We start from the raw sequence: 24,764 nt of genomic DNA on the forward strand, positions 1-24,764 counted from the left end.
TATGATCTAAACAAAACCCGTGTTAGTCGAAATTTACCAATTCTTCTATATTCTTGAGTCAATTTTGCCTTAAGTAAACGCTTAAGGATAAATTCGGATTCGCATTGTATAATTCGGAAATTATACAATGAACCAAATTAAACTTAGCTCATGAGTCATGACTTATTACGAGTAGGCCAATCAAATTGGATAAAAAAAAAACCGTTTTGAGGAATCAATACCCAGCAAGCTGGAAATCGTTTTAATACCTTCTAGCAAACTCGCATTTAGGACCAAATGAATGTATTAAAACGATTTCCAACTTGCTGGGAATTAATTCTTCGAAAAAATCTAATTTGGTTGGCCTATATCGTAACAAAGATAGTATAAATGTACCTATAAGGTTAACGCTTGATATGTTTAAAATATGTTCATTAAAATTTCATCAAAAAACCGGCCAAGTGCGTGTCGGACTCGCGTTCCAAGGGTTCTGTACATAACACAATTTAAACAATGTATTTTTTATGTGAAAAGTGAGTGAAATGTCTTTAGAAACCCCGTAGGGGTCAGATCAAAAACTAAGTAATTAAGTCCGACTCACGCTTGACTGCACATTTTTAATAGGTTTTCCTGTGATCTATAGGTAAAGATATAATTTGCGTATTTTTTTCAAAATTTTAGACCCAGTAGTTTCGGAGATAAAGGGGGGGGGGGGCTGGTCATTTTTTGCCTATTTCCTTGAATAACTTCTAAACTGTTTATCCTAAAATTATAAAAAATATATATTAGAGATTCTCACAATGAGCTCTTTCATTTGATGTGTAACACGATATAGTTTGAAAAACTTTATTTTTTAATTTTCTCATTTACCCCCCAAAAGTGGCCCCCGTATTTAAAATTCATTTGTTTACGTTACATGTTCGTCTTGGGGTCACAAACTTACATATGTATACCAAATTTCAACTTAACTGGTCCAGTAGTTTCGGAAAAATAGGCTCTGACAGACGGACAGACAGACGCACGAGTGATCCTATAAGGGTTCCGTTTTTTCCTTTTGAGGTACGGAACCCTAAAAAATAATAAATATTAATTATATTTCATAAATAAATATTATATTAAATAATTCTGAATTATACTGGAGTTTCCTTACTGTGTTTGATCATTAGCTACATGTAATTGTTTTGAGGCATTATTCTATCAAGATGTCATATCAGACTTATTCAGACCCATTATAATATATTATAACTATATTCTTTCTTTATCACAGTATTAACCTGGTTTTCCCACATAGCGTCCTTTTCTGTGTCACATTAAATAAATGGAGCAGTTAGAGGGGATCACGGGCGTTAATAGCATAATAGCCGATATCACATGACGCGGCGTGCCAGCTTACCGTCTGAAAATATAGAATTATAATGACCGAGCTACACGATTTATGTCAGGGCCATGTCGAGCATGTAATTTTTTTAAAGCCTGATTTTATCATGCGGATTTTTTGTTTGGATAAAGTGCTAATATCTGCCGCTTACACGTGTATCTGAATTCAAGAGTGATTAACAACAACAGGCGTTACGTGTGGTAGAGGGTTCGATAAGTTATGAGTCAGCAAATCTATGCAATTAAGTGTCAAGGAACGCTTTTAATTTTACTTGTCTTTTAAAATAAATATATATATATATATAAACTGTACCGTATTATAATTGCATTGAGGTAGGTAACAAATAAAACAATGGAAATTAGCTTTAATATGGATTACTACAATAGGCATCTTATTATTAGGTTCATATGTAGTCATGTAAATCTACTCTCAAGAAGCCAATAATATGGTAAACACAACACGACTGTTACTCATTAACAGTAACAGCATAGAGTAACTGATACTAGAGCGTTACTGTCATAGTAAATTTTGTAAACCCAGTAAATTCACTGCCATCTGTCGACACACTTTAAAACTAAAAATGAAGATTAAAAAAATACGATAGAATGTATTTAAATATAGATAAATGATTTTTTTTATTTGCATTAATTATTTTAATGATTTTGACCCATGTTCTTTCACTGATATGCGTTAATCATCAGTTACTCATTCACTCACTCATCAAGTATCAGTTACTCTATGCTCGTTACTGACTAAATAGTAGTGAATAGGCTCCTAACTAAAGTATCAAACAATACAACCCAAAGCCACACAGCGAAAGCTACACTTATAAGCGCCACTTGCACCATCCCACTGACCCAGGGTTAACCGGTTAAAACTTTTTTTTTTCTCGCATGGGTAAATACATTAACGTATCTCACCCCCGAGCTGCGAACGCCACTGGGGATGGAGTGGTATGTGGGACTCGCTCCTCCGGTACTCCCTCTGTTACTCAGAGGGAGGGGAGGAGAATATCCACTAACCTCCCCTGCGGCGTTACCCTCTCTGCCGTTATTGGGGAGCATTGTGAGGTCACGAGTATTCTATCATGATGCTCCCCAGGCTGCAACCGGTTAAACCTGGAGTTACCATGGTTACCAGTACAATTTGACACCGAGTTAACGGTTCAACCGGTTAACCCCGGGTTAGTGAGTGGCGCTAGGAGTTATAAGCTTTCAGGATATCCTATAAATATTATTCGCGTATAAACCAGGGCTTGGAACCGGTATTGATATACCTGATAAAATCGTTCCAAACCCGCTATATTATTTCGAACCTTCAAGAACCGGTTAATTGATGGAACACGAACTAAAAAATATTGTTCTCTCTTATTACTGGTAAGTTAAGAGAACTTTTTTTGTTTGGTTCTTGAGGAACGATATAATAGTTACCGGTTAAACCCACAATGTTTGAAAGAGATACCAATAATTACTCGTTTTATTTAGCTTTGACATTTTCAATTCAACCGGTTTATTTTGTTCCACAAAAACGAAAAAAATTGTCATCATCAAATATACAGAACAGCGGTGGTGGCCGAGTGAATACGACGTCCGACTTTAATTCCGGAGATCGCGGGTTCAAATCATGGCTGAACCAATGAGTTTTTCGGAACTTATGTACGAAATATGATTTGATATTTACCACTAGCTTTTCGGTGAAGGAAAACATCATGAGGAAACCTGCATACATCCGCGAAGAAATTCAAAGGTGTATTTGAAGTCCCCAGTCCGCATTGGGCTAGCGTGGGGACTATAGCCCCAGCCCTCTCGCGCATGAGAGGAGGCCTGTGCCCAGCACTGAGACGTATATAGGCTGACTTTACTTATTATAATATTATATACATAATTATAGGTACATATTTCGATAGAACAATTCTTTAACCGGCAACCGCAAACGGAAACCAAATCCTTTTCTTTCGCGGGTGAATGAACGAAACCGGTTTGAAACGGTTTCCGAGCCCTGGCATAAACTGCTGTTATAATTTGTTCCATCCATCCTAACACTCACCTTTAGCCAGTTATGTTTGACTCCTTCCCAATTTCAATGGCAAATATTAGGCATTTCAGAAAGAAAGTATTCCATTCTCGTTAATGTGCTACGACTTTTACTCAACATTTACCTCGGGGTAACCAGTACAAGCTTGGTCTCCGACTATACTTAGTACTTACGGATCTTAAGGACACGTTTACGCTGGTTTTTATGACGCTGAAGCATTAAATAGGATCAACAGATGTGTAATGCAAATAGAGCATAAAGGTAATTAAGATTGAGTTGTAAACTAAGCAATTTGAATGAAAGGCGCAGACCTTACAAATTGAAGAAATCTGCTTGGCTAAAAGATGCGTATTGAGGATACAATAATATTTTACTAACAAATTAAAGCCAATTAGGCTAAGTAATCTGTTGGAAGAAAAATATGCCATTTGCAAATAAATGCATAACATTTATAAATGCATTTATAGAGTTTAAAATAAGCTAACTAGCGAAGCTAGTAAGAAAGCAAACGATTTCGAATCATTCATCTTAAGTTGGCAAAGTTTTCCAATCTCGGAATAGATGTCTCGGTGCTCTGAGTAAACCTATTTGTTACTTTAATGTCAAAGAAAAGTGGTTAATACCGTTCGCATTGCTGCATATCCAATAAGAAATCAGGAACATCATTTTAAGGGTTCCGTACCCAAAGGGTAAAAACGGGACCCTATTACTAAGACTCCGCTGTCCGTCTGTCCGTCTGTCTGTCTGTCTGTCACAGTTGAAACAGACAGTTGAAATTTTCACAGATGATGTATTTCTATTGCCGCTATAACAACAAATACTAAAAACAGAATAATATAAATATTTAAATGGGGCTCCCATACAACAAACGTGATTTTTTTGCTGTTTTTTTCCGTAATGGTACGGAACCCTTCGTGCGCGAGTCCGACTCGCACTTGGCCGGTTTTTTTAACTTTATGGTAGCAGAGCTGCCCCACTGACCGCCGACGATAAGCGAGAAAAACGAGAAGCGATGAGCGGGTTCTTTTTACACACTGTTTTCTCTTAGAAAATTCTAACCGGTAATGTAAACAGTCCACATCTAAGATTATCGCACTCAAAAGCAGTGAAAACCGGTTACGTTTTATGGATAATTCTAGAGAAAATGACTTCATTTTGCTGATCTAATAATAATTATATTTAACAGTTTACGAGTTTACGGAATATCTTCCAAGATCCTTGTATTTATGTAATAAATTACACCTCAGATTCTTTAAATAGACGAAATTATAAACATTAGGGCATTTAATGTTTACAATTATAATGGGGAGAGTATTTTGTATTTTACTAGCTATGACGTTTTCAGTCATAAGGTACAGCTTACAAATCAAATCAAGTCATTTTCTGAATCCGATATTTACGATAGACGCTGCTTCATAGACTGTCAGTTATGTACCATTTTACTTAATAGTTTTATATGTATTATTGTTGACGGTTATTAAAAAAGAATGTCCTTGGAAACATTATCGAATGAGTGAGCGAAGTGCAGCAAAGTTCTTACATTCAACTTTGAACACGGCTAGCTCCGCACCTTCTGGCATTTCGAAGATTTGTTATTGTTGATAGATTGTTGCGCGATTAATTTAGTATATTTGTTTTTATTTAAATGAATACTAGTTATTTACGATACAAGTGCGGAAGAGAGGAAATTCGAAACGAATGGCGATAAATTAAAACACGACCGCAGGGAGTGTTTTAAATCGACACGAGTTGCGAATTACCTTTTCGCACGTGTATCGTACAACGTTTTACAGTACATATCGCCTTTTAAACTTTCGACATATGCACAAAAAGTGCTCTTTACGCCCTAGTGCGAGAAAGTAGCACCATATGTACTGTAAAAGTAATTGGCGAATCGCTACAGCTCGGAACAAGCTACTAGTTTATAAAGGTTACATTCAGATGGCGACTACAAACAACTGGTACAAAAAATAGACTGAACGTTCTAATTGCTCAACAAAAACGACAGCAACGCAATTTATTAACCCTTCAAGTGGCGCCAGCGAAAACGCAAAAAGTAGTCAAGTGGGTGGTCAGTGCAGATTAAGAGAATTACAAAAAGAACCTAACATACAATTTATTTTACAAAACAATGTCTTAAAATTCAAAACTGAACTCTGACTAGGCGGTCGCTCCCAAATCAATGGTTCCTGACCAACAAATTTTATACCAAGTGTTTTTTTGTTTCTTACGGTATGCTATCCTTTTATTTTTGGGCGCTAGAAGAGCGTAACTATACTTTAAAGCATTCGATTTCAACTCTAAATACGACAACACCTCTTTGATCACTCACTGGTGGCCGACAGTTTACTGGTTTTCGCATCGACCCGTTAGTGGTGGGCTGCCAGTTTACTGCTTTTCGGTCCGACCATTCACGGGTTGGTCGGGTTGGCCGCCACTTGAAGAGCTAAGTAAACTAACACTGACATCACCCGCGTCCATGCTGCAGCTGTCACACTGCAACAGCAACGCTGCTACAGTCGCTATCCGAATCTTAAAACACATAAACTTTAAGTGGATTCGTAGCAGTCAACCGTCCGTAACTTTTAAGTTGTGTCGAACTGTAACTTTTTCTTGTTTTTCGCAATCTTTAACTCAGGAAACGCTTCACAAACTTTGCGTAAATCTATCTCAATAAGCCAGACTTTACTGACATACATCGTTTATTACAATAAAAATGAATGAAAATTGCATTTTCGGAAATATACGGCCAATAACATTTAATTAGACGACATTAATAATATTCATTAATATTGTATTTTGTTTATTTTTAATTTAATTTAATTTTAAGATTGGTTTTAATGTACCTATTTATTGTTATTTTAATTGTGCTCGTGATTTTAATGTAATATGGATCTTGTTATCTGCAATAAAGAATACAATACAATACAATACAATTAACAATGACGTATAGCCGGCTATGCTCCGGGCATTAGCGTAATTATATTGTGATTTCGAAATAATCGCGTGATAAATGACTTTTTCATTTCTCATGCTCTGAAAACGGGTCATTGTTGTTCTAAAAGGTGTGCAGATAGTGATACGTTTCTGCACTAGAGCATTTTACTTTCCAAGTACGTTTTTTTTCTTCATTTATTTACGATAATCAATTGCAATTTGGTTTAAATGGATTTGTTACACAATTTCCATTCTGATATTTAACTCCCCATTCCATAAATAACGATACTTTTACCTAAATGATTAATTGACAATACCCTCAAGAAATGCTATAAGAAATTATACTGTCATGTTTTAATAAAAACACATGTATTTTACTTTCCTTGTATTCGAAATGAAAAGTAGTGTTTAACTCGGGTGAAAATGCATCCCTTGGTTAACAGTCTACTATTACCAACTTCAACTTTTGTTACCTAGCTGTAATAATAATTCAGAATCGCCATTGGTGATATCAAAACGACTTTAAAAAGTGAGGTGCCACGGATCTAGTAATAATTTGATGATATGATTTTTTATTTTGATTCAACAGTTTGCTTTATAGTGCAGGTCTCTAGAACAGTATGATATGCATAATTATTAGACCGCAGTTTGATTTCTGATCATTGTAGAACAACTCCCAGGCTTCAATAATCTGAAATCTGAGTCTAGCATTATCAGGTTTCTTGAAGCCTGGGAGTCCGGCTACGAGCAGAAGTCAAACTGCGGTAGAATAGAACAGTTTTCATTCGTAAACACGCAGACAAATAGACATACATAAAAAACAACATAGTGAAATAAAGTGTCACGAAATAACTCGATCTCAGCATGCTGCTGGCGAATTCCAGCGCTGAGCTTCCGATGAGACCATCAAGTGAGAAATAATCACGGAAGGTAACAGACACAATGAAAGATACATAAAGGAAATAAACATAAAATATGGCGAAAAACACACAGTTTACACAAACTTATACAAAAAGGAGATACAACATGACGACATAAGTAGGGGAAAAGGGGGCAGCTATCACTAATCGTTATACATCCTACATACGACACTGTCTTAGAGACCCTGCACTATTACTTTACATAACAAACCACGCTTTCTTGCCTTCTAAATTTTTGATGAAAATAAATTTAGTTGAAAATGAGATTTCAAAATATTATCATTCGGATAACGAGAGGGTGTAAATTCCTAAGTTCGAGACGGCTACAGTATCGAAGATATTTTCCTTTTGAAAAGTTCTGGGCTTCGCGCTGAGAAAAGTTAAGCTTTCATGTTTTTTGTATGTAATTTTAAGTGCCCTCAAGGGATCGTGTCTTCATTAAAATAAACACTTAGAGTAAATTGATAAGTTGTTTATTTTATCCTGTCTTGTAAGTACTAGTAAAGTTAAATAATTTCACGGTTTAGACTCACTTGCTTTAGTCACTCGTGCGACATGTTTCGGAGAGCCTAGGTCTCCTTTGACCGAGTCCTTTGGGCGAGTGACTAAAACAAGTGAGTCTAAACCGTGAAATTATTTAATGTTAGTAGGTATGACTCAAAACAGTTTAAATTCGATTACTGGTAAAGTTGCTTTATTTAATCATATAATATTGCAGAGCTAATGAAAATACACACCATCGAAAGAATACAGATTATGAGGTCGATTCGAACGTACATTTATGTTCTTATATTCATGCATATATATATATATAAACTGCGTATATATACATACTACGTGTGTGAGTAAACTTTAACACATTTGAAAGTTAAGGCTGACAACAAACAAAAATAAAATTAGAATGCCCGACATAATCTAAAGAATGGATCCACCCGTCCACCTTTTTGAAACAAATGCTAACCAAACAAACAAATAATGAAAAGTTTATTTACCATTATTCAACCTAAGCACAAACTCCCAAAAGCTGCTCTATATGTAAATTGTTTCATTGATATACAGCCGGCTACTAATCTTTATTGCATGAATTTAAAATTGTTTGAGCGCCCGTTGCCGACAGCCACTCGTTAATTTAAGCAATATTTTATTAAATTATCTCCATTGCTGCTCGATATGTTTTTTTAATTTGCAATATTAATATTTTGTTCACACTATACTGCATTGCACTTCCTACTTTTTGTAATAAACCATTTCAATAAACCAAATTTAGGCCGTAGGCGATATCTACTGTGAAATTTGGCAAATATAAAACTAAACAGAGATTTTGTGGATGTTCTCAACTAAATATTTTCCTCGTCAAAATCTAATAATAAAACATTATTAAAAGTATAATTCCAGTTAGATTTAAATTATTTTTATTAATTTTGTTTTAATTTAATTTAAACCTATTTTAATTATGAAAATATCTACCTACATACTAGTTACGAAAGTTTATGAAGCATTTAAATAATATGTAATGCTGATATTAGGGCTTGTAGTTAAATTGTATCATTTTAGTAAACCTCGAAAAATTTTCCATTCGTTGTTGTGGCAATATTTGTCTTAGAATTAAATAAACGTTTTCTAAATTTAATTCGAATAACAATAGTAAGCAACTAACCAATATATTCGCAAACACTAATGCATAACTTTTGTTTTGTCCCTTTAGCTACAAAACACTTGACGAAGCACACGGAAGATCCAATGCACGATGTTAGTGACATGACGTCGATTCAGGATGGCTATTTATACGCAGTTCTCCGGTGCAAAATGTGGACTGTACGCGTTTCTAATGATCATCCATATTCCGATACTGCAAGGCGAAGAGCAACCCATGTGCCCTACTCTAGCAGAGAACCCAATCTGTCCGTGCTATAGCTTCAAAGAAGGTGAGTACTTATTATTAATAAAACTCATATATCTATGAAATTTAAAAACAGTTTGTAAGCCATTGTAAAAAAAAAAACATTTTCACACAGTGAATATTGTTTTTCAAATAGAGGTGTGCCACTACTTCACAATAATATATTTAACTACTTTCAAACAAAACAAAAGGTACAGTTTTCTAACGGCCTAGTCTCTAAATTAAATAATTTCACTTCATCAGTATTTTCAACAAAAAGTGAATAAAGTAATTCATTCTTCAGAGTATTCAATTTGATTTTTCCGTTGCGTGAACAAATATAAAATATTGGTTTATTTCAGGTCTATTTTTGGAGTGTCCCAGTGCTACTCCCAGTGCTGTAAAAAACGTATTATCGAAAATCAGGGGCAGTATCCAATCTCTGTCCATTTACGACCTGGAGCGCTCCACCACCGAACTAAAAGCCGATTTATTCCCACAAAAAACAAAAATAATCAACTTACAAATTTCACAGTCTGGCATAAACCAAATAAGTTCTAATGCTTTCATGCCACTCAGCAGCTCATTGGAATCCCTGAGCATAGTTTCCAGTAAATTAAACCGAATACCACAGGAGTCTTTCTTTGGCTTGCAGAGTATCGAAGCACTAGATTTACAACTTAACGACATCGAAGACATACAAGCAAACGCATTCAAAGGGCTTAGACTTAAGAAACTTAGTTTGAAAGGAAATAAAATAGTTAATGTTTCCGAGATTGCGTTTCATAATTTAGAAGAGTATTTGACTGAGCTGGATATTACTGAAAATTTTCTGAACTATTTTCCTTTGCAAACTTTAGGAAAGTTGAACAAACTAAACATTTTAAGACTAGCTTGGAATAAAATCAGTTCAATCCCAATTGACTATAATTTTACTATATCAAGTTTGTTAAATTTAGATTTAAGTTCAAATGTATTTACTAAATTAGAAAACAACTGGTTTCGATCTATGCCTAATATTAGAACATTAACATTTTTTAGCAATCAGATTCAAGTTATAGATGAGAAAGCATTTTACTCATTAGAACAATTAGAAACGCTCGATTTAAGTCGAAACAAAATTACAAAAATAGAAAAAAATACTTTTCAAAGGAATAGAAATATACGCACAATTGATTTGAGTCATAACCATCTCCATTATATTAGAGGTGTTTTTGCAAACCTTCATCATTTGTCAGAAATATTTTTGTCGGAAAATAATATTCTTGAAGTACCGAGCGATGCGTTTAGCAACGCCTTAGGTTTGACAGTTCTTAATTTAGAACATAATGCTGTGCAGAGACTAGAGGACGATTGCTTCGCATCGCTTCAAAATTTAACGCAATTACATATGGGAACAAATTACTTAAGGAAACTTCCTCGTAACATTTTTAAATTCAATAGCAAGTTAGTCACTTTAAGTTTAGATAATAATAAAATTAACGATTTAGACGAATTATTACTCGATAGCTTAGTCACACTAAGAGAAATCCGGTTACAAAATAATAAATTAGAACATATTAAACGAAACGTATTCAGTCCGTTACCAGGACTTTTAGAATTACATTTACAAAACAATCTCATACAAAATATAGACTCGCAGGCTTTTATCACTTTGAAAAATCTTCAGCACATAAATTTGCAAGGCAATCGACTGTCCACTATTGGAGACGTATTCCCAAATAGAAATTCGTCTTTAGTCTCAATACAACTGAGCGTTAACTTTTTGTCACTGTTGAAAAACAGTTCTCTCAGAGGCCAAGTAAATGTGCAAATAATGTGGCTTAGCCAAAATAACATAAAAATATTAACTGCTAATTTATTTATTGATTTATTAAATATTCAAAGGTTGTATTTGAAAAATAACAGCATTGTACATGTAGAAAATAAGACATTTTTTCAGCTAAAAAAACTGAAATACTTAGATTTGAGTAACAATAATCTAATTAAGTTAAACAATGAAACATTTTTCAAGATTGTAACGTTGGAAGAACTGTATTTGCAATGCAATAATATTAATCAGGTGGCAAAAGATACCTTTAAGTTTTTAACCAAATTAAGAGTTCTCGACTTATCCCAAAACGAAATAATTGTCTTGGATTTCGACATTTCGTCACTCCCGATTAAACAACTCAGACTTAATAAAAATTCAATATCAATAATTGAAGCGGACTCACTCAAAACTTTACCAAACTTGAGTGAGTTGGAAATGAACAGTAATCTCCTAACTTGGGAGGATATCATTCAAGTTCAGATACCTGGCCTGAAGTCCTTGATTTTATCCCGAAATAACTTTTCGCTATTAGAAAACAAAACTTTTTCTCATTTACCCTCGTTACAAGCGCTGTCATTGGAACTATCAAACATATCCCAATTGCCTGCGGCAACTTTTATTAAGAACCAAAATCTTTTACGAATAAACTTGGCTTTTAACAGTCTGAAAGATTTGCATAAAGATGTTTTTGCGTACACGACAATTTTACAAGAATTAAATCTTAAAGGCAACAGTTTTACTGATTTTCCTCACGTAGCTTTATTTAACGTCACGTCTCTTGAGCACTTGGACCTTTGTCAGAATCAGCTTAGTAGTGTCGACTTCTATAAGTTTATTGGTTTACAAAATTTAAGAACACTTAGTTTATGCGAAAATAAAATATCAGTTTTGAATGGTTTCAGTTCACCTGCATTGAAAAATCTGTTGACTGTAGACTTAAGCAAAAATATGCTTTCAGTTCTTCCAGCGAATTTTTTTCAACATTCATTAGGATTGAAAGAAATAGATTTATCGCATAATCTTTTTAAGCACATACCTAGTAACGGTTTGTCAGATGCTGTTCTTCCAGCGCTCACGACGCTGAACATGTCTTCTAATCCTTTAGTGCAGTTGTTGCAAACATATCCATCACGGCAATATCCAGCTTTAGAAGAATTAATTGTAAGGAAAACTAACTTGACAATTATCACGAGCAAAGATTTTGAAAATTTCCCGGCTCTCAAAAGGTTAATCTTAATAGAAAATTCAATAGACCGACTATCTCCTGGTGCTTTTGCTAAACTGCATAACTTGAATATACTAGATCTGAGCCAGAATAAGTTAGACAACATCCCCAGAGAGAGACTGCAAGGATTATATTCGGTACGATTATTAAATTTATCTCGAAACGACATTCGGGACCTCGAAGAGTTTACAGCGGACCTGCATAGTTTGCAAAGATTGGATCTGTCGTCTAACCACATTAATCGAATTAATAAGGATATATTTCGGGGATTGCAGAGCCTTACAGAGCTGTATTTAAGTGGAAATTGGTTAGCAGCAATATCGCCAGATGCCTTCCGATATTTGAATAAAATAACGCACATCGATTTGAGCCATAACTACTTCGAAGTAATAAGAATGAATATGCTTATGTCTCTTGAAACGCAGGTCAAAAGCATTTCGTTTAACGGTAAGCATACATTTTATTCTAACTCTTTTAAACTTCGACTTGTTGTAGACTAGCTAAATTGAAAACAATATTTACTTACTGATAAAGAATACTCGTTATTATGTAATGTCTTTGCGCATAATATATGTGATAAAGGAATAATTAAAATAATGCGCAAAAGCTTTTGTGAGTTCAGATGTTTAAAATGTGAGTAAGAGGTGAGTTTAATATCCGCTGTTTGTATTTCAGATAATCCACTAACTTGTAATTGTGAATCTCAAGATTTGTGGAGGTGGATGCAGGAGCATCATAAGATAATATTAGCCGGCAGCGCTAACCTAATCTGCGAACACCCCGACGAACTACATGGGCACAGTTTTATGGAGTTACCGTCTCAGAAACTTTGTGACTTACCCATTGTGATCCGAGTCGCTATACAAGACATCACAACCTACACTGTCAGCGTTACGTGGCAAAGCCGATACCAGAATGGCTTAAATGGCTACAGAGTGGCTTATTTTGGAGATCAAAATCCTAATGTTGTAAGTTACTTCATTTTTTCTGGAGATTCCACCGGCAATCATCATTAAATGCGTTCATAAATAGATTAAGCGTAGTAACTTGCCGGATAACAAGTTATGTAAAATACCTACGTACGGCAACCTTTACAACAAACATTTGAATACAAAGGATGTGCATCACTTTAATGGTCCATAAAAAATATTTATGGTGCTACTGTGATTCCATTTAAATCTTCGTTTCAGCTACGGCTCATATGCGCAGATTTTTCATCTGCCTAATATGAAAACTTGAAAATTGTGCAGCTTTGTTTACGTTACCCGTTATTTGTTGCAGATTCGCGGAAAAATTGTGAATGCAACACAACGGTCTATACGGCTGAACCACTTGACCCCAGGCGCACGCTACACTGTCTGCGTCATTGCTTTTGGAAACTTCGAGACGTCAACTCTCTCCGATGCTTCCATGCCAGACGCAAGAATTGCTCTTCTACCAGAAAATTCCAGTACCAATTTGTACAATGATGAACAGATATTTAATAACCTGAAGCCGTTTATGAACGATTCTCTTATAAGTAAATGTACTACTGTAAATACAATAGAAATTTTCGGCGCAGCTGTAGATAGCCCGTTCTCTAATACTTACATGGGAATTGCTGACATACTAACAAGAAGGCTTAGCTTAGTGGTTGGGTGTTGCATGGGATTCATTGTATTTGTGGTCTTAGTATCGGCTTTAGGTTACATAAAAACAAAAAAACGTCCAGTTATCGCTAAAGTAGAAGTGCAGCAAGCACCGCAGTATATATCATACGATGAGTTTTCTGCGCCAAGTGTAGAAGTACAAACTACAGACATGGATGTAAATACAATAATTACAGATAAAAACAAAAACACAATGCAAACATGAGTGTAATAAAAGTTTCTTTCACACGTGAGTATCCCTTTATGAGTTGAAGGGATTTTTTCATTTTGGTTCCCTTATGAATAGGACTGAGTATCACTCACGATAGGTAGGAACCTTTTATAACCCTCATCGTCTTTGAAACTTTTCTGGGAAGTTTGACAGACGCGAATGAATTATTACGATTCGGGGCTATCAATAACGAAATGTGTGATAATCGAAAAACTTTTATATTAAAGAACACGCGGACGGCAACCTGGTCTGTCAAACAGAACCTATTTTGTTCTCTCTAGCATTATAAGGACATGAAGCACCGACTATATGAAGAATACAGTCAGATCTTGTTATTTATTTATGTAATCTGACCCGTAAAAACTACGCAATAAGCTACCCTATGTTCACTTGTTCAGATCTCATAGAGCCAGATACTCTTAAAATATAAAAACGTAAAAGCTGTTACGTTACAGAAATAAATGCCGCCTGTGTATTCTGCCTAATCATTGGAGTAATTTTTCACAGTGGCAGTCGCTTGATCCTTGGAAATGAAAGTAGGTATTTGGCATCAAAAGAACAAGAAATGCTGAAGCTGTTTACTCAACCCCGCCTTCTCGTTTATTTAAATTGTGACGAAATTTTGTAAATTGTATTTGCTTATATGGCGATAATTTTTTGACACATTAATATTAATGCGGTTCCTAGCTTTATTTTACAACGTTTAACGTTGCATGTTGGTTTTGATACCAATGGTTATATTATTGTGATTATTTGTAACTGATTGTAATTATTTAGGATATTGTAAAAAAATGAGTAACATTATTATGCATAATCATTTATAGTTTATATCCAATTCGGTAGGTGTTATTGTATTATAAGATAATACATTGTAAATAACTAATGATAATACGTGCGACACAGAAAACGAATATTCACCTAGCGAGATGCAAATTAGTAACGAATAGCTAACAACTGAATAATTAGTATATTAACTGTATATAAAACGAAGATATCAGGTGCATTGTATATAAAGCATTGTACCAAATAATCACAACTTTATACTCTGTTTTTGATTCATCACGATCTGTTTAAAACTTGTACAAAGACTGTAGTATTGATATAATAAAACTCCTAAAAATTTATTGTTTTATTTAATATTTAGAGACCTTGTTATTTATGGGTACAGATCAGGTCATGATTCAAATTAGTTAGCGGCAAAAAATCTATCATATTGCTATTTTTTTGCAGGTATTCATTCGAAAAATAATGTAAACAATGATTGTATCATTATCATGACCATATAAAGGGTGGCTAAAAATTAAGTGCATTTCCGTTGCCAGGGAGGTTATTGGATTATACTGAGTAACTTTTAGTATGGAACCAACCACGAAATCGCGAAAAAAAATATACCATCCCATAGAAAATGGACTAGCCAAAGTGTATGAAACAGGTTTTTTATGGCGATTTCGGGGTTGGTCCCATAATAAAAGTTGCCGAGTGTAATCCCAAACCTCCCTGGCACCGGGAATGCACTTATTTTTAGCCACCGTGTATACTTAGGTGGCAATTAATATAGGCAGCCATGTTGGCACAATGCGGATTGGGGACTTCACACACACCTATTAATGTGCTTTGCTATTATTGAATTTATTACATATTTTAAAACACTCAAAAGCGAATCTTACCAACAATAAAACCTAGATGGATCGATTTTTCACCCTCGTTAGCCTCTGGTTCGAAAATTAAATCAAATCAGTACTTTACAATTTAATACCCACCGATTTACCTCAACTCGGACATCCTAATTATTTTTAAAATGTACCCTAGTTTGATAGAATTGTCGTTTTCATACGCCCCTAAATTGTAAATTTCATCGAAGTAGAGCCGTTTTTGATAAATTACCAAAAATATTATGCAAATGTACCTGAAAAAATATGATAGATTATTTGCCGCTTCTGTACCTGCTTTTGTGTTTATCACCGGTTCAAGTGAAAATCAATGTCATGGTTATTAACTAGACAAGGAGTTAAAAACCCTATATCCCTGATACAAGACGTGTCGTTTGAATTAAATGGATGAAATGAATAATTCAGTACTCAGACGATACTCTGCATTCAGCGTAACATCCTCATATCCTTGGCTATACATGTGGTAGTTCCCCGAGATTGGAAAATCGATTAATTAATAAATATTATAGCACATTTTTACACAAATTGACTAAGCCCCACGGTGAGCTCAGGAAGTCTTGTGTTGTGGGTACTCAGACGACGATATAGGTACTTATATAATATATAAATACTTAAATACATAGAAAAAAACCATTACTCAGGAACAAATATGCGCTCATCACACAAATAAATGCCCTTACCGGGATTTGAACCTGGGACTATCGGCTTCATAGGCAGGGCATATCGATTGATTGAACAACAGTCTTCTAGTCTGCAATCAAGACAATGCTGAATAAGAAAATATTATGAGTCGTCGTGTTAGGTGGTATGAAAAAAAAACTTTAAGTACGTAAGTGCTTATACCCTCCGATACATCAATCACATCTTACAAGCAAAATTGAAAGTTGAATTTGAAACTAATAGTGTGGGAAATAATATTTTTGTTGTTCAATAATGGAATGAAACAAATTAAATTCAAAAAATGAAAATGGTTTAAATTTCAATAAAGTACCTAGGTAGTTTCTATACTTATACAAATTCTAACATCATAATAACGGCTGTACGGCGTGCACGGCTGAGGAATGTTAGGAATGTTGGGCGTCATGACAGTGGTGTCAGTTTGTACGTACTGGCGCGGCGCACACCCCCCCACTTCCTCGACCTCCGAATGCACGGAATTGGCGCGCGGACAGTATGTATATGGCCGGTTGAGACAAAAAGTTTCTGTACTGGTAAATAGTAGGATGGCCAACAAATCTTCAAGATTCCAAGGAATGAAGATATCAGACAACCGGTAGCTCTGGAAATCTTCTGGGGAGGCCTTATCGTAAACAATGAAAGTATTCCTGCTGATATGTTTACGATTTTTTCAGTGTTGGTCAAATCGGCCTTCAGGTAAAAACAGGATTTTGGTCAAAGTTAGTAAAATCCATGTAAATATTAAGGGTAAAGGTACGAAGTAATAAATTAGACAAAAAGAAAATATAGTTTCCTGAAATCTGAATCGAATGACGCGCGTTTATGCACACAGGAAAGGCCTCGATAAGAATGAGATTGTTCCAGTCGGGGGTGGCTCCGATGTGACTCAGAATGTGATATTGGTTTGATGCTAGTTTCCGCTCACTAGCACCGATGTACTTAGACTTATATCTAATCAAATAATCGAAATAAATGTCCTAGTTAAACAATCTGGTCAAATTAAAGGCCTATGCTGTGGTAAGGGTCGATCAATATCGGTTAAAATTTGTGAAGTGGGACCATGAAAATATTAGAATTGAAAGGAAAACCAAGTTTGAATCGAATCTCGCAGTAGTTGGTCCACAAAGGAGTGTGGCCATTGTTAAAAATGGGATTGTTTCAGGCGAGTCGAATATAGGAGAAGCGCTGATTTTGCACTTTTAAATGATTGTTTGCGATTCAAATACAGTAGAATCCGCATATAATGATATCGAAGGGAAGTGACAAATACGTCATACTAAGCGGATGTCATATAATACATAGTGGATTAACTTCTTATTTTTGTTATTTTTTCCAAATTAATCTCAAATTCCTTTGTGAGAGATGAGCTTTATTAACCGTACCAATTATAAACTTGCCACTGAGAATCAAAATTAAAACAATTTACACGCCTCGCGCACCAAACGTCCTCGCAGAGAAAGACGTGGGGACGGCCACGAAAACCAGCGAATGTGTCAGTATAACCGGACATAGTTTCATGAAAATAGAATTTATAGGTCATAGTAAGCGATTTGTCACTAAAAGCGAAGTCATCTTATCCGACTTTGTCACAAAGAGTTGTATGAAACCCAAACTTCGCAGAGTAATTACGTCATAGTAAGCGATTGGTCAGTATAAGCGGAGTCATAATAAACGGATTCCACTGAACGAGTAAACAGAAGCTCATTCTGTGTCTGTGCATGCTTATAAGTTTGGGAACTTTGATATGAAAGATATAATGAATGTAGAGTGTAAGTACCAATCTAAGAAAGTGAGTGTAATAAAATATTATTAGCAGCTTTTAACCATGTCACATCATAAGAATCGTGTAAATATTAACAGAGATAGGCCAATCCGTTAAAATACTGGTTTTATCTAAACTCCATGAAAATATTGACGTAGATACAGCATCAGCAATAGACATGAAAAGAAAACCCAGTTCGCATCGAATCGTGCAGAAGTTTGTCCACAAAAGTGCGGCCACGTTAAAAATGCGATTGTTCCATGAGAGTCGGATATAGGAGAAACGCTGGCTTTGCGCTTTAAATGGCTGTTTGCGATTCAAATACGAATAGCTAGAAGCTTTCTCTGTCTGTGCTCATGGAACTAATAACATAGGTAAGTTGAAGTTTGAAAACTTTGATCACATTCCTACGATACGATTTTAGAACGTCTAAATATGTGCAATGAATTTATTGTCCACGTTGACGTACGAAATGCGTGCTACAATAAATACTGGTGAGAAACTAGTTACATGTTTATAAAATAAATGCAGTATGCTGGTTCGTTTCGTACTATTTCATTCCCGTAACACCGGATTGTTTTATATTCAATCTCGCAGAAATAACGGATGGGTTTGGATCAATAAGTAACTATTGAGTATTTACAAGAATCAACAGGCAAAACTCTGACAAAGAACACCAATAGTTTATTGTACTTTTTCGACAAAATTATACTATGTTCTTATCAGTGATGGCAACTGCATACACTCAAAAAGTTAAATCAGGGCAATAGTTATAGACTTTTACTATAGAAACGCGTTTTCATTGCCGGTAAGTGGACTAACTCGTAGATTTTCACAACCTCAGTACAAATGGCTGCAAATTAATATGATGGACATCAACAAACCCCATTCTGTTGTAATTAATTTGTTCCTAAAAGTATCTAACGTAGGGAACCCTCACTTCACCGTTGGTGCCCAACTTCGCCCAAGTAAAATATATAAGTAATAATTTTGATTTTACTTCATATTCTGCTTAACTTGGTATGGTATGTATGAAATGATTAATAAAGGTAAAAACACGGACCCAGGTAAGTACCTAAACGTAAGACCGAAACAAATTGAATATTTAATAAACAACCCGATAAAATTGTTGTAAGAACTGTTGTTAATTAATTATGCATACAAAATTGGACGCGTATTTCATAACATTGAACACCAGCCCATCTCTTCGTAAATTGCCTCAAACTCCCGAGCAGATTTTTTTACTAACTGAAATAATTCATTAATGTTACATGGATAAACCCTTTACTAATCATGATACCAAGAAGTAATTTTATAATAATGTTTTCTTAAGTAAGCTGGAAACACGCTGGAAAATATAACCTATTAAATGATTTGCAACATAAATTAAACCTTTCCGCCCCAAAAATATTAATGGTTTAATACTGCACGCAACGCGTTATGTCACTTGTCAGTTTCTGGTCAGTTATTGCAGGTACTGTACAGACCACACCACAGGGTTAAATCGATCACCTCGTCAATCACTGTCATCGTGATTTGATTCTTGAAAATTTCTAGGAAAATTCAAGGGTAACCAACAATGCCTTATTTCTGCAAAGAATGAGGTAGTTAGATACAATCATTTTTGCAAGTAACGCTATTTTTGTAAGCATATAAATTAGACGCTAGGGAGCTATTTTCAGTTGTATGGTTATTTGAATTTCGTACTGCTTGTTAAAATACCTTTTGCGGTTTTACAATGTTTGTTTAATGGTTGAATAGTCAAGTTAAAAGGTGCTTTACTGAGGTCGCTGAAATAGAACGGTTAGGTTAATTAATTCGAATACTTCTATTAATTAAACTCACAAAGCGCTTGAATTTACTCTTTGACGTTTCATGATTGTTTTGAGAAATATATAATGTACCTATTATTACTTTCCCATGAACACCTTCCGAAATACGAAGACGAGGTGTTAAACATTAATTAAATTCCTAAATTATTGTAAGCAAAAAATGTATTATTCTTACAAACCTAAAACAGACACTAAGAACAAATTAAATTATTTTCTATGAAAATATTTTAATTTGTGTTTTTTCAAGTAGACACACTACTATTTAATCTATAAACTGAAAATAAATGTCATATACGAAGGAAAAATTTACCAAAGCCTCCAGTGTCCAGAGCTGGAATCGAACCAGCGTCCCCCGTTTACCGGACAGGTGCCTGAACCGCTCGGCTATCCGGTCACGGTGGCATGGGTCGAAATTTCCAAGTATATGACAATTTCCCGAAGGCTTGCGGCGGCGGCGCCTTGGTTCGACGTTCTAACTGAATCAACTCGGGTGATTACGGGCTAGCGAAACAAAAACAGAAAAATAAGTAATTAACTAAATTTTATATGGCATGTTAAAAACTCTTAGATGTTATAATTTATTCAGTAACGAGCATGGGGAAAGAAGTTAATTGTATGGGACGCGTGACTCGGAAATGCCTATAATTAAAAACAAAAGTACTTTTAACTTTGGTACCTACTATTAACGAACTTTTCAATGTTTTTTTGTGGTAAAGACAGCAGCAAGCGAGCTTTCGTTCGTTACCTATAAGTCAGTCGACGATGACCAGATAATACGAGTATAAAAGAACAAGAGGTACCTATATTTATTTACTAAAAAAAGTGTAACATTTCAGACTGTTGAATATTAATTCAACTTATTTTTAGGCAGGCACTGCATTAATTTTTTACATATAAAAAAAATCTTTCAGTTAGTAGGTAAGTATGTATATGTTTTAAAATCCGTTTGTCCAAAAAATTGCAGAGTGGTAGGTACGCCGTAATATAAATCGCAGGAAACGCCCAACCTGTCACAGACTCACAGTATTTTCTGGAAAGCCACCAAAGTATAAAAGCAATATATGTGGGAAGAAAAATACATCTCAGCCAAATCTTTATGATAAAAAAGGTAATTAAAGAGTCACGAAGAATTGTTTTAGGTAAGTACCGGAAATCTGAGGCGAACGTTTAAATTACCATGACGGCAAATATTTGTCTTGTTCATTTGTCCGCGATATGCCTGCTGCTGCATACATGTTATATTAAAAAAATGTCACTGTCAAGTCAACTTGTGTACACTTTCTCTAAAATTACATGAAAATGAATAGGGTCTGGATACAACCTCGGTTTGACTTATTATTTTTGTGTATTATGAGATTTATGAGTCGTCTATACCCATAGTTTCATGGACTGCGATTTTAGGTCATATCATATAGAATAAGAATAGAAATAATTTACTCGTAAGCACAAACACAGACGAGAAAATTATACTAAACAGAAAAACATAGGATGGAGAAAGTGCCCCGAAATGGTCTGATCTCAGCATGATGCTAGCAACTTCTAGCTTACAATTAGTCCATTCATTGAAAGAATCACGACAGGTACCGTATTAATTAACAAAAAAGAAAAAACATACAATAGACAGATATAAATGATGTATTATGTATCATGAATACTCTGGACTTTTCTGATATCAAAAATGTACTAAGCAGAAATAAACCAAACCGGCTAGACGGCTGTCCTACTTTTCGCCAAACACATTTAACAATATATGTTTAATATGTTATATATTACTATAGAAAGGTACAAAAAAGAAAAAGAAAGGTAAAGGTATAGAAATGTATTGTATTACACCTATAAAGCATACGTTAAATTCGCCAGGCGAAGAAAATCTATCTCCTCGCGATGAGCCTGATGCGTTCCCCTACAGAGATGATTATCGTATTAATGAGACAACCGCAGCTGTTGCGGCAATAAGACCCGTACATCACTCCAAATCGGGCAAATGACGGCACATTAGTAATGAATGTATGGCACGCTTATGCAACTTAATAGGTTTCTGATGACGTCTCATTGAAAGAGCGTTGGGGTAACCCTATAGGGTTAGCGAGAGACCAGAGAAGAAGAAAGTGTTGGGATAATCAAGGTTTTAATTAAGAGAAATAATAGTCGAGGGACTCAAAATATCCCCATACGAAATTTCATCTAAATCTGTTCAGCGGCTTAAACATGAAGAGGTAACAGACAAACAGAAAAGTGAAATTATGGTTCAATAAATAGTTTGAATGAAAGCTGATAACGGTAGTTTTCTTTTTAAGATCCAGACTAAGTGCTCCTGATTTCTTTTTATTCGCGTCTTTGTCTTATAAAATCTAGTACTCGTGATTGATGTCGTGAGCGTTTTCACATTATCCGATCCGATATCGGATGTAAGATCCGACATCCCCGTAGTCAGGCCGCGGGCGCGCGCCCTGGCGCCGTCTTTAGCGGTCACGCAACTACAACAACCATTATGCCTACACACGCGCACACAAACAAATATTATCGGTCCGACAGCTGACGGGGGGCTCCGACATGACTGAATTTTAACAACAAAACTTCCGTGAGACACAGACATATTAGTAACGGGTCACTCACGTATTTTAAGTCGTAAATCCGCGCCCGATGACCGCCGGTGGCGGCAGGGGGGTCGAGAAACTACCCTCGTTTACGGCATTATTGTCAAATGATGGGTTGCACACAACACTCACTACGTCATTCGCTAATGGTTCGTCCACACTGTCCACCGACGTAGTACCTAAAACAGTTTTCCAGCTCGGAGGCACTGACCAGCCACATTCACGGTTAAAATTCGGATTCGGAAACTTTTCTTTCGCCAGCACGGTTACCTTATCGAAACGTATATAGTGAGTCGAATCCAAATCCAATACGTGTTCCGTCACCGCAGAACCCCGGCTATCCCTGTTCTTCAAACTACGTATGTGCTCGGACAATCTGGTGGAAATGTTTCGGCCCGTCTCTCCTATGTAGTTTTTCCCACAGGAGCAAGGAATCATGTATACACCCGGACTGTTCAAAGGCTCCCTATCCTTTGGCGAACGCAGCACCAGCTGTCCTAGCTTCATATGAGGACGGAAAATCGTCTTAATGCAGTATCTCCGGCGTAATAAGTGTCCGATTTTATCCGTCACGCCCTTAATGTAAGGTAGGTATAGAGGCAATCTCTCTGCCGTAGTTAAACGGGGACGCACTGATGCGTTCGCAACACGACAACTCTGTCTCCAGTTTCAACAACAACAACAGTTTCAGTTGCAAAATGTCGAGCGTTTTTCGGCTTAAAATACGTGAGTGACCCGTTATTAATATATTTAATATGGCTGAATTTGTCGGAAGCGTCTTTCCGATATCGGATGTCGGAAGGCGCCTATGACAAAAATAGCTACAGGAGATGTGACATTGGCATTAACTCCGCCTTTTTTGCGTTATTAATCGTGTTTTAGTAATAATGCATAAATAAATACTGAGAAATACATTTTACTTCCTATCAGATCGGACAATGTGAAAACGCTCTTAGGCTACTTATCGTTTCTACTTAGTCCATTGTTACACAGCCGGAATTACTTACCTACTAAATTCAGTAACGATATTTCGAGTTCGAAATGTTTAGACGAGAGCCCATTCCCGGAAATTTTATATCCAATATTATTATGTTAATGGAATCAAAACCACGCAACATGATTGTTACAAATCAATTTGAAAAAAATGCAGACCCTCAAATAGAATGAGTAAGTACCTAATTAGAGTCGGACCACGCTAAATTTTCCTGTCAAGTGCTACGTCAAGTATGGCACTTCTTTGGGATATGTTACTGCCACGTCAATGCAAAGTTAGCGTGGTCAAAGTCCAGGTAAGTACCTAAGTCTGCTCAAGTGAGTAGTGTGTAACATGTCCTACCTGAATACAGATGTCAAATTTCATTTTTAAATCCAGCTAGTCATTCCGTACGTCTACACCCAACCTTATACATAAGGACAAACGCACATTATGTAGGCACTTCTAAGCACTTGACCTATAATACGCGTCGGCGTTGGAGTGTTCATATTGTATTACAAATGCTCGCCAAAGTAAACCAGTCCATTAGTCGGTCGTGCCCGTCAGATCTCTTGCATGCAAATATCAATAGCCTAATTAACTGCTGTTGATTTGTTTCGCAATACTGAAATCGTATTAATGGAACATGATGCACCCATTAAATCAGATGTATGTACCTAGTTTTTACAAGATTATACATTATCAAACTGTGTTCTGTAATATAAATTATTGCATTTTATTGCTAAAGTATAACTAAATATAACATTTAAAACTTTCGCGTTTTGAACACATATTAAATCACATTTACAATCGGGTCTATCGCGAATTTATTTTGTTACCTTTATTTACCGACGTTTCGACACAGGTTTCACTGGTCGTGGTCGCGGCTAACTGAAGTCCCAGCAAAATGTCAAAACAGAGATTTGTGTGACTACCCGACGAAAAGTGTATTTAAAGTTTGGGGTAGACATCACATTTTCACAACGGTAAATAAAGGTAACAAAATAAATTGGCGATAAACCCGATTGTAAATGTGATTTAATATATAACTAAATAGGTACGAAAGAATATCTGAAATTAAACCACCGTCGCCCAATGCTAAAAAACTTGTTGAAGAGTAGCACCAACTTAAATGAGCTTTGCCCAAGTTGGTTCAAAGTTAGCATACTTGCCTTGCTGCTACTTATATAGCCAAATATTATGAGGAAAGTAGTTATATTAAATAAT

At 35.6% G+C, this 24,764-nt stretch overlaps 1 protein-coding gene across 1 annotated transcript in view; it reads left to right on the top strand.

Moving 5' to 3' along the window:
- Positions 1–15,147, top strand: part of LOC134743726 (protein artichoke) — a 32,806-nt gene extending 17,659 nt beyond the window's left edge. The window contains exons 2-5 of the mRNA XM_063677338.1: positions 8,954–9,173; positions 9,490–12,612; positions 12,841–13,133; positions 13,447–15,147. Of these exons, the coding sequence (XP_063533408.1) occupies positions 9,023–9,173; positions 9,490–12,612; positions 12,841–13,133; positions 13,447–14,019 (4,140 nt within the window). The 5' untranslated portion in view covers positions 8,954–9,022 and the 3' untranslated portion in view covers positions 14,020–15,147. The remainder of the gene's footprint in view (positions 1–8,953; positions 9,174–9,489; positions 12,613–12,840; positions 13,134–13,446) is intronic.
- The last annotated feature ends 9,617 nt before the right edge of the window (positions 15,148–24,764 follow it).

Source organism: Cydia strobilella, chromosome 8, assembly GCF_947568885.1.
Source record: "Cydia strobilella chromosome 8, ilCydStro3.1, whole genome shotgun sequence".
Taxonomy (NCBI): Eukaryota; Metazoa; Arthropoda; class Insecta; order Lepidoptera; family Tortricidae; genus Cydia; species Cydia strobilella.